The following is a 12,051-nucleotide window of genomic DNA, read 5'->3' on the forward strand; positions in this document are numbered from 1 at the left end:
CTTTTCAATTTTATTTAAAGGTATGACATTGGCATTTGCAGGAACATATTTACTGGTGAACTTTGCTCCAAATATAACTCAGGCAATCTCAGCAAGAACAGTGCAGTATTACTTTGTCGGATGGCAGTTCCTGATCTATGTGGTAAGAATTCTAAATATTTTACTATCCCCAAATCTGTATTATCCAGACCACTAGTACATGCAGATATTAGAGAACATAACCTTTTCCTTACCAGCACTAATATCTTATTAAAATCTAAATGTATTTGACCGACACCAAAGTATTTGAAATACTAAGTCAGCAATAGAAGCACCCTTAGTTTCCCAGGTATCCTTTCCTGGAACAATTTCCACATCAATTAATCCAGCAAGTTCCAAAGCAACATGTTTTAGGATAACTCAGAGTAAAACAAAACATTCCCTTCCAAGTTGAAGGGACAATACTTGAGGACACATTTTGCTTTACTGAACTTTATTCAAAATAGGGGTTCTCTTCAAAAAAGTCCTTGTTTTTTATGGCTGCATAGTATTCCATGATAGATATGTGCCACATTTTCTTAATCCAGTCTATCGTTGATGGATATTTGGGTTGGTTCCAAGTCTTTGCTATTGTGAATAGTGCCGCAATAAACATATGTGTGCATGTGTCTTTATAGTAGAATGATTTATAATCCTTTGGATAAATACCCAGTAATGGGATTGCTGGGTCAAAAGGTATTTCTAGTTCTAGATCCTTGAAGAATCGCCACATTGTCTTCCACAATGGTTGAACTAATTTACACTCCCACCAACAGTGTTCCTATTTTTCCACATCCTCTCCAGCATCTATTGTTTCCTGACTTTTTGATGATCACCATTCTAACTGGCGTGAGATGGTATCTCATTGTGGTTTTGATTTGCATTTCTCTAATGGCCAGTGATGATGAGCATGAGGGATAGCATTAGGAGAAATATGTAATGTAGGTGATGGGTTGATGGGTACAGCAAATCACCATGGCATGTGTATACCCATGTAACAAAACTGCACATTTGGCACATGTATCCCAGAACATAAAGTATAATAATTTTTTTAAAAAACTTGATAGATGTAGACAAACTGCCCTCCAGAATTTCCATATTCATTTATATTCCCATTAGTACTGTCAACCAATACAAAATATTTAAACTTGTATATTTCTTTTATTATGCTTTAAATTTTATATCTTTAATTTTTCCAGTGAAAAAGATTAAAGTGATTTATTAATTTTTTTAAAGTCCTTGTTGAGATCAATGCCACAGATTATCTGAGAGGAGCACACAACAGTGCTACAATGCCAACAGATGTGTAAAAGAATCAAATGAGGCTGGGCACAGTGGCTCGCGCCTTTAATCCCAGCACTTTTGGAGGCCGAGGAGGGCAGATCACTTGAGGTCAGGAGTTCGAAACCAGCCTGGCCAACATGGTGAAACCCCATCTCTACTAAAAATACAAAGATTAGCAGGAGTGGTAGTACACACCTGTAAACCGAGCTACTTGGGAGGCTGAGGCAGGAGAATCGCTTGAACCTGGGAGGTGGAGGTTGCAATGAGCCAAGATGGTGCCATTGCACTCCAGCCTGGGTGACAAGAGCGAAACTTTGTCTCAAAAAAATAAAAAGAATGAAATGAGCTGATAGAGAAATATGAAGGCGTTAACTGGGTTATCTCGCTTGATGCAGTGGCTGTATCTGTAGGTATAAAGAGAATATGATCAAAAGGGTTGATATGCAACTTGTCACAGAAGTTGGTACAGATTGGGGAATAATAATATTCTAGGTAGGGTAGGTAATAAGAAGAAAGCTGGGATAGTCTAGCTGAGCATTTAACCAAGAACTAGTTTGGTAAAATAGTTGTGAAAACAATAAAAAGAATCAGGCTGGGCATGGTGGCGTATGTCTGTAACCCAACAGTTCAAGAAGCCAAGGTGGGAAAATTGCTTGAGCCCAGGAGTTTGAGACCAGTCTGGCAACATGGCAAGACCTCATCTCTATAAATAATTTTAAAAACTAACCAGGCATGGTGGTATGCACCTGCAGTCCCAGCTACTGGGAGTTGAGATGAGAGGATCTTGAACCCAGGAGGTCAAGGGTGCAGTGAGCCATGATTGCAGCTGTGCACTCCAGCCTGGGTGACACAGTGAGACCCTGTCTCAAGACAAAGAGAAAAAAAAATAATCCAAGCACACAGAATTATACACTATTAGGATTAGAAGTGACCTCAAACGCTAACTGGTCTAACCTTCTGCCATTAAAACAGGTAAAATAGTATGATCCCACTTTATATGCCTAGTATTGAAAAGTGTGACATTGGCATTTACAGGGATGTGTCTACTGATTAAATTTGCTCTAAGTACACGACTGAAGCAGTTCCTAGTGTGTATGACAAGAATTCTACATATCCTACCATTTCTGATATGTATTCTGACCACTAGAACACAAATATCTACAGATCTTTTCACTTTCATTTCCTTTTCTACTCCTTTCTCTTGCCCTCCAAAGATACTTAGGTTTCTCTATTTTAAAAAAAATTCTCATACACTACACACCCTTTTAAAAAAACTGCCCAATTTCACTCCTGCCATTTACTACCAAGAATGTCTGCAAATAGTCTACTCTTGCTGGCCCTGTCCACTTCCTCAGCTCCCACTGACTCTTCAATCATATCAATCTGTGGATGGGTCTGTGGGTCAAAGGAGGTAGGGGATTTTGCCAGTAGAGGGAACAGCAGACAGATACAATAGCCTGCATTATGTGGCTGGAGGGGGCTCACTGGTCAGATTTGTTTATTAGGAGGAGCTTGTAGCCACAGTGTTGATGATTAACAGAAAGGAGAGGCAGCCTTGTTAAGATGCTGCTGACACAGTCTAAGCAAGAGATGATGGAAGCCTGAATTAATGCGATGGGAATGGGAATGTAGAAAAGGGCCAAGTTCTAGAGGCTTTACATTCCCAACGGGAAGGGGACTAGGAGTGCCGAATTAGGGTGTAGGAGAAGTCTGGAGAAGTAAATCCCTCTCCATGAATTGCCAAAGGAATTGCTTTTTTTGATCCTGATTCTTCTCGAACCTTATGCAGCATTTACTCCCTGGCCCATCATCTTCTAGAACCTCTCTCCTCCTCGCTTCCTCCAAATGTTTTCCCTGTTTCTCTTCTTCCTCTCTAACTAATCCGTGCCAGACTCTTGAGCACCTCCTCTTCCTCTGCCTCACTTCTATTGATGCTGCACACTCTTCCAAGGTCTTCTAAAAGAATCCCATTGCCCACCCACCAGCACCCTTTTTAAAGACTTCTTAATCCAGACCTACCTCTCCTTCCCAGGCACCTCCTGGGCTCCAGATCTATATTGTCATCTGTCCACATATTACTCATCCCTGCCTGGGCGTCCCATCGTCTCCTCAATTGTAACATATCAAAAAACAAACTATCTTCTCTCCCAGACTCTCTCTTCTCTTCCATGTCAGCCTCCCTTACTGGAAACCTAAACTACACATGACTTCTCCTCCACCCTCATTCCTCACTCCTACCCCTGATCCTTTTGGAAATGTAAAGTCTCTTGAACTTGACCCCTTTTTCACATTCCCATTCCTGTTGCATTAACTCAGGCTTCCACCATCTCTTGTTTGAACTGTGTCAGCAGGCTCTTAACAAGGCTGCCTCCCCTGTTGTTCATCAACACTGGTACAAGCTCCTCCTAATAAACAAGCTCCTCCTAATAAATCTGACCAGTGAGCCCCCTCCGCCCATATAAGGCAGCGCTGTTGTACCTGTCTGCCTCCCCTACCTCCTTTGACCCACAGCCCCATCTCCTTATGACCCCTGAAAACTTACCCTCATCGGCATGGCTCAGATTGGACCTCTTTATCTATTTACCTGCCTGTCTTATTTCAGAAGACCCTGCACTTCTTCAGGACATGAACTAGTACTGGTTGATCAATGAATCAATCAGGCCATCAGTCACAGTGCCCTGCCTATTTAAATCCCTGATCCTCATACGTTATGGCCCCAAAATCTATTTTCATAGGCCTTATTTCTACCCTAGTGCTGTCACTTCCTAGCTCTTCCCTCACCCCTGCCTTCCTTCAGCCTTTAAGATTGGGCTTCCCGGGCCGGGCGCGGTGGCTCAAGCCTGTAATCCCAGCACTTTGGGAGGCCGAGACGGGCGGATCACGAGGTCAGGAGATCGAGACCATCCCGGCTAACACGGTGAAACCCTGTCTCTACTAAAAATACAAAAAACTAGCCGCGCGAGGTGGCTGAGGCAGGAGAATGGCGTAAACCCGGGAGGCGGAGCTTGCAGTGAGCTGAGATCCGGCCACCGCACTCCAGCCCGGGTGACAGAGCAAGACTCCGCCTCAAAAAAAAAAAAAAAAAAAAAAAAAAGATTGGGCTTCCCAACTCAGATCGCCTTCCTCGGGTCTGTCATACTTTGTGTCAACCCCTCTGCCCCATTATCTTCCTACTTCTATGCCGCACTCAGTTCTTTAATTATCACAGCTTTTGTCAGTCAATGATAAGCACTAGATCTCTGTGATTTACTGTCTTTTATACTTTACAGAAAATTTCATGATAGTCCAGCCTTGAAGCCCTACCAACAAATTATTACTCTTTGCCTACCAACAAATTATTACTCTTTGCCTACCAAATTATTATTATTATTACTCTTTGCCTACCAACAAATTATTACTCTTTGCCTACCAAATTATTACTCTTTACCTACCAACAAATTATTACTCTTTGCCTGCAGGCAAAATAAATTCTTCATCTAGTTAAGAAAAGGGTCACATAGCCTGAAACCAGAAAATTAATGGCATGAGTTAAATCCTTTGTATATTAAAGATGCATCAAGACTTATTTCCTGGAATAAACAGTATTGTTTAATGATGCTATATCTTGTATTGTTTTAATACCAGAGAAAACATTTGAAGAGATCCAAACTACTTTTTATTAAACTGTGTATTTCCATAAAAAGTACTGAGATGAGTTGCAGTTTGCCATTTTTCCAAAATCAACTCTTAAAATAAATTTATTCATCCATTTATTCACTCATCCATTAAGTGTTGATTAGACACCAAGTTTAGAGACAGGAATTCCCGTAGCAGGAATTTTACAGTTCTGGGAGAAACCCATATATCTAAAAAATCATATTAAGATAAAGAAAGTATATTTGAAAGTAAATGCCACAGAGAAAAATGTAAATAATTTCAGGTATTTATAACATAGCATAAAATAAACCTTTAATAAAATTACTTTTGAATAACACTGTTGGCATTAGACCCTAAGGGGAATAGATCTATATTATATTCATTTGTAATTTAATCCATTATATAATTGCATCTCTAAAGACTCTAGAAGTGATGCATTTTATACTAAGATTGTGAGCTGAAATTTGGTTTGAATCTGTTAAACACCTAAGTAATATTTAATCCTCAGATATGGCAAATTCTATGCTTTTCTGCAAGCCCTGACTGCAAAGATAATAATTACAGTAATTAAGACTATTCTTTGACATATCATTCATCTAACTCTATGTATTATACCAAGTATAAATAAGAGCACCTGAATTGGCTTTCGGGACTGATCAAATAACTTCTAAAATATTTATAAGCCTGAATACCTTTTATATTTCTCACAAAAGGAATTAAAATATTGCAGCACCCACTGGCTCACATCAACCCCTTGTTTTGCGTGTTTGCGTGCCCCAGACAGATGTCTGTTTTTCCTTCAAGGCTTACATTAAATGGAAGCCTCACAGGGACAAGGTTCAGTAGCTTTTCCTCTGATCTGGTACAGAAAAGAAAGGAGGGAAGATTTGAGAAGCCCAGTGTATACCCCCCAGAGAAGAATAAAGTGCCCTCCACTCACCCACTAAAACAGCCTTTCCCAGCCTGTCTGCCGCAGACGGACAATCCCGATCATTGCCAAAACACAAAGAGGAGTGGGATTTTCAAGGTCAAACTAGGTGAGGAAAATTCTGCATAACATGGCCTGTCTGAGAAATTCATCATCTCTGTTAGCATGTTAAAAGCCAGAAATCCTGTAAGAATGAGAAAGGTTTGATTTTGTTCGTCCTACATGCCCCAGGCTACTTTGACCATGAGGCCCTTTTCTTGGAAGGACCTTTTGTTGAGTAATACCTTTGAGCAAACGTGTTCTGCAAAAACCACGTTAGAAAATGCAGCCCTAATTCTCAATTACTTCATGTTCTTTGGCAGGCTTGGTCATGGCTATTTTGCTCACCCAGATTTTCCAAAAGACTATTCAAATGGAAACCTCTTTTGTGAACATAAAATCCTTCACAAAATAATCTGCACATTGCTCATTTTCTCTCAGACAAAAAAATTAAATCAGCAGATGCTGGGGCCAAGCCTGACATTTGGTGTCATCCTGTACCCTAAACCTGATTATTAAGCCAGCCTTTCTGGCAAAACTGCGACAAAATCCACCATCGAGTATTAGAAACCTAAGGGAGAAAACTGTATGTTTTTATAGGACATCAATATCTATGGCATGATGTTATTTGCTTTATTGTCTGAATGCAAATAGCACTTGTGCATCCACACAAGAGTCCACCTCTTTGGTAGCAGCAGCCACTCTCTGAGTGGCTGAGCCCTACGTCTAGCTCAGATTACATTCTGCTCTTTACCTGCACACTGGCCCTATACATGGGACACTGTTATCCTCTGCGTTTAATGGATGGGGAAGTTGAGGTGGGGAAGGCCCAGGAACTTGTTTAAGGTCACATAAGTACTAAGTGATAAAGCCAAAACTCAAAACCAGTTTGTTCACTTCTGGGGTGCACATGCCAATACACCTCACTCAATGCCTCTCTGCAGAATTAATAAACTGACCACCAAGGATCAGATCTTTGTCTAAATATGGCCTTAGAGAGAAACTTTGCAGAGCTCATTTCTTTTGGACAGAGAAGCCATATGCTATGGCCACAGGCTATGCGTTTGAGAACTTGGTGAGGCAAGATGAGGTCAAATCGGGCTCAGATATTGGTACTGGCAGTGGGGCATCCAGTGCTAAAATTTTGTCTGTCTCTTTTGCCACACGCCCCTTCAGCTGCCAGTGCTCTTTGTATTAGGTTGGTGCAAAAGTAATTGAGGTTTTTCCCATTGATTATTTTCAGTGGGAAAAATTGAAAATTGTCTGTTTTTCCTTCAAGGCTTACATTAAATGGAAACCTCACAGGTACAAGGCCCAGGAACTTTTCCTCTGATCTAGTACAGAAAACAAAGGAAGGAAGAATTGCACCAACCCACCAACCTAATACAAAACCCCTTTGCTATGTAAAGTAACATCTTCACAGCTTCTGGAGATTAGACCAGGGAATCCTATGGGGCCATCATGCTGCCTATCAGAGCTGCATCATTTTGCCCCTCTGAGCCTCAGTTTTCTCACCTGTAAACCGATGATAGCACCTACCTCCTAAGTGATTTTGAGGATTCAATGAATTCGTAACAGGAAGCTCTGAGAACAGCGCACGGGTGAGGGGGACTCAGTAAATGCTGTTACTTTTTCTAACCTGTGAGATTGCAATCAATAATGCAGCCTCTTCCTGGGGCACCACAAGCTGCAGAAATCACAGCTTCTTTAATATTGATGTTTTCAGGGAGAAAAAAAAATGTTGCTAGAAAAAAAATCAGCATTAATTCATATTGCTTTAATATTTTATTCCTAGGAGCTGTGTGACTTCTTGCCACAAGGCAGAACCAGGGCAACTATAGTTATTCTGTGAATAATGAGAACTCATGTTTTATTTATCTGAAGCCACAGAGATGGAATTTGCCCACACATGAAAAAAGTCATACATGGTTTCTAGAACTGATAACAAATACCTGCAAAAATTAATAATCAGCATGATAATCGATTTACCTAACAGGCTCTGTGTGTTAACGCAGGAAGAGCTTTCTTTTCTCCCACAACAAATACAGAGGCTCAAACGCTGCTGTAAACTGTCTATAATTGTCTCATGTGAGAAATGGAAGCCCGTGGTGGAGGTGAGACCAGGCCCAGAGGGATATTTCTGTTAACAATTGGCGAAATGCACAGAAATTAGGACATCCAATGTTTTGATGGCCATTTTAGGGAAGGCAAAGAGATACAAGTTTAATAGCTTTTGAGCACTACTCAATTAAATTAAAGGTCTGGCAAATAAGTCCCGTAAGAAACAGTTAAAATAATTGCTTTAATTTACCAGGAGAAGAAAAGACAAAGGGATGATTTCATCTTCCATATTAGATGAAAAGGTTTTTTAATGGGGAAGATAAGGGCCTGCTGTTTCCCATGCCCACAAAGGATTAGAGAAAAAAACAAACCCACAAGCAAATCCTTGAATGGAAACAAATTTAAGTTGATTTAGAGAAGGCGTTGTAGGTAGAATGCATTCCTATAAATAGTGAAGTCCCTAACTCCTGTGGTTAAAAAAAAGAGAAAAAAAACAGGTACTGTGCTGTTAGAAGAGTAAACATTCACACTTACGAATTCAGCCCAAGAATACCATCTCGTCAAAAATAATAGCCTGGCCTGGGCGCGGTGTCTCATGCCTACAATCCCAGCACTTTGGGAAGCTGAGGCAGGTGGATCACTTGAGGTCAGGAGTTCAAGACCAACCTGGCCAACATGGCAAAACCCTGTCTCTACTAAAAATACAAAAATTAGCCGGGTGTGGTGGCAGGCACCCATAATCCCAGCTACTTGGGAGGCTGAGGCAAGAGAATCACTTGAACCCAAGAGGCAGAGGTTTAAGTGATCCGAGATCGAGCCATTACACTCTAGTCTGGGCAACAGAGTGAGACTCCATCTCCAAAAAAAAAAAAAAGTTAAAACAAAAGTAAAACTGAGAACTCAAAATTACACTAAAGTTCTTAAGGACAGGAACATTTTAGACTTTTAGTCAATTAATATTTATTGAACAGTCACTTTTTCAGACATTAGGTCTTTTTTGGTGACTTATTCATAATAAATTTGAGGTGTGATTTACTCATTAATTCCATCAGTACTCATTGAGTGACCAACTGTGTGCCAGGCACCAGATAGTGAGTGGCAAAAAGAGTGGGTAAGATTCCTGTTCTAGGGCTGGCATTCCAGTAGGGAAGACAGACAAGAAACACATAAACATATGAACAAGAAATGATGATGGCAAAATGCTCCACAGCGACCTGAAGCTGGGGGTGTGACAGGATAATGAGTGGCTCCGTTAGATCAGAAGAGTCAGAGAAGAACTCTCAGAGAGGTGGCATTTGACCTGTGAGCTGAGTGACTTGGAGGAGCCATTGTGCAAAGATCAGTGAAAGAGCATTCCAGGCAGAGTGAACAGTTAGTGCAAAGGCCCACAGGCAGGAGCAATCTGAAGATGGCAAAGAACTAGGAAAAAAAAAAGAATTTTTAAAAATTGCCATGAGGCTGGCACAGAGTGGACCATCCAAGAGTGAGTGGTACAAAGTGAGGTCCAGGGAGTTGCTTAAAACTTTGTGATACAGAAGGGAGTTTGGATTTTATTCTAAATGTGGTAGGAAACCACAGGAGGTTTCAGCAAAGGAATGAATGGTTCTAGTTTATATTTTTACTACATGCATCATCCTGGAAGAATGTCACAAATATAATACATGGCGAAAAAAAGCAAACAAGTGAAAGCAAGTGTGAGTCCACTTGTATAAAGTCCAAATGTGCAAAAATAAACTGGGTACCATTTAGGGACACATAGAAATGCGATAAACTATAAAGAAAGTGAATAATAAACACAAATTTTCAGCGTAGTGATTCCTGGGGAGGTTGAAGGAGGAGGGGAGTGCAGCTGGAGAGGGGCACATGAGCAACTTCAGAGGTGTCAGTAGGTTCTGTTTGTTAGTTTGGATAGAGAATCTGTGAGTGTCTGTCATATTATCTAAATCCCTTTGATGTGTATCATATATGTTCTCCATGAATAAAATATTTCATTATCCAAATTGTGTTTTTAAATGATTCCTCTGGCTGTGGAATGGCTGGATTATAGAGAGGCAAGAGTAAAATCAGAGATGAGTTAGAAGCAAATGCAGCTGTCTAGAGAGGAAGGCAGGGAGTGAGGGAAAGGGAGGGGTTTGGGGTTTGTGCAACAGGGAGTGTGGGAATGCTACTAACTGGAGGGCAAAGGCCCTGAAGGAACAAGCTGGGAAGGTAGAGAATCAAGTGGGAAGTGTTACCCACATTACTGTGGCATGTCTATTAAACATGCATATGGAAATGTCCCATAGATACTTGGGGAAATGAGGCTGAACTCCCAGGGAGGTTAGGACTGGAGATCTAGATTGGTCATCACTGGCGGAGAGGGGTGTTCGAGCTCCGGGTCCGGATGGCCGAGGTGCTTATGCTGCTCTCCGGTGTCGTCCCTAAGAACCTCAGTCACCCTCAACTCTCATATGAGAACTGCTGCAAAAATCAAAATGAGAAGTGTGACATTTTGAAGACTTTGTGTAGAATAACTTACTCTTTTTCATCTTTTTCATTTCTAGATTTTAGAAATATTAATTTTCTGCATTCTCCTGTATTTCTACAAAAGAAAAGGAATGAAGCACATGGTGATTCTGCTAACCCTGGTGGCACTTCTAGGTAAAGTCGTATTTTGTTTTCTTACTCTTTAATTGAACTGTGCTGAGTCATAAATGAGGTTTGAAGGAAAATACTTAAGCATTCTACTCCTTTCTCATTGTTTATATTTTTCAGCTCTGATCTACAGGAAGAAACTGAGTCTAAATTATAAAAATTATACATTGCCTGTCCATTACTGCAGTTGGTTAGATATTTAATTCTTTTACAAATACATTTAAGGATTTTTTGCTTCTTGATAACTTTATTTGCTCCCTGACAATTCAAAGATATTTTGTTGATAAGTAATTGAAAATCTTAAAAGAGAAACAAATTAATGATCTCAATTGAAACTCTTGTGTCAGGAATTGGTTAGCAAGACCTATACTATTAATATTTTCTTTAAAAACTTTGTAATATGACTAATAGGAAATGTAGATGTAAGCAGTATGATTTTCTTAAATACCACATTTCTTGCATTCATTGTTTACCAACCTATTTACCCTGTTTTTCCAGAGGCACCTTGTTAGAGATGAAAATAGTGCTTAGATAAGCCCACTATGTATTTTTTAATGTATCTTCACTCCCTTCTCCTTTTCTGTCTCTTTCTGTCTCTCTGTCCCTGCCCCTTTCTCTCTTTCTCTCTCTCTCTTTCCCCCACCCCTACACACACACACTCTCACTCATATATACCAACACTAAGAGATCTCACTAATCATTTAGGAAATTCCCTTTATAAAAATGTATTTGTAAATCTTCCTTCATTTCCTCTTTGCCAGTCAGATGGCCCACGCATCGCGTGCTGTTTGCCATGACTTGGAAGGCCGTACTCCTACCCCTGGGGCAGCGTGTAGCCTCCATGTTAATGAGCTGCTGGGTTTTCATGTTCCCATCTCATCAACTAGTTCTCTCCTTTGTACTAGTAAATTTGTGTTTTTGATAGTTACTTAGAGAAACAAATGTACTCTGTGCTATATTCAGGTATGCTGTAGATCAAGAGAACAGAAAGAGAACTTTATATTTGTTTCTTTCCAAATTACCAAATAGGGAAAACAAAAGCAGACAACTAAGAAACAAAATGTACCTTATATAGGAAAATCATGAAAATGAAGCCAACTTTAAATAGGAATGTAAGATAACAGAATTAAGATAATGTGTAGCAGTTATGATAATAAATGTAAATGGAATACGTTTACCTAGTAAAAAAAAGAAAAAAGAAACATTCTAAAATTGGATGTCAGGGAAACTTCCAGATTGATTTTGAAAATGATTCTGAAGTTGGATTCAGCCAATTTGCACTAGTACAGCTGTAAGGGTTATTAGAATAGCAGCCACCATGCTTCCTTCCCCTAAGATCTCCTCCTCTCAACTCCAGCCCTGTCATAAGTACTAAGACAGGAGCCCTCCAGGACCCTCTTCCAGCAGTGCCAGGGCCAGCACCCTTTCTGATTGGCCCTTGCAGGTTGCAA

General features: G+C 40.3%; 1 protein-coding gene across 1 annotated transcript in view; it reads left to right on the forward strand.

The window, feature by feature from the left end:
* Nucleotides 1–12,051, forward strand: part of NIPAL2 (NIPA-like domain containing 2) — a 112,570-nt gene that overhangs the window by 81,400 nt on the left and 19,119 nt on the right. The window contains exons 5-6 of the mRNA XM_011952726.1: nucleotides 21–142; nucleotides 10,510–10,606. Of these exons, the coding sequence (XP_011808116.1) occupies nucleotides 21–142; nucleotides 10,510–10,606 (219 nt within the window). The remainder of the gene's footprint in view (nucleotides 1–20; nucleotides 143–10,509; nucleotides 10,607–12,051) is intronic.

Source organism: Colobus angolensis, unplaced genomic scaffold, assembly GCF_000951035.1.
Source record: "Colobus angolensis palliatus isolate OR3802 unplaced genomic scaffold, Cang.pa_1.0 Scaffold349, whole genome shotgun sequence".
Taxonomy (NCBI): Eukaryota; Metazoa; Chordata; class Mammalia; order Primates; family Cercopithecidae; genus Colobus; species Colobus angolensis.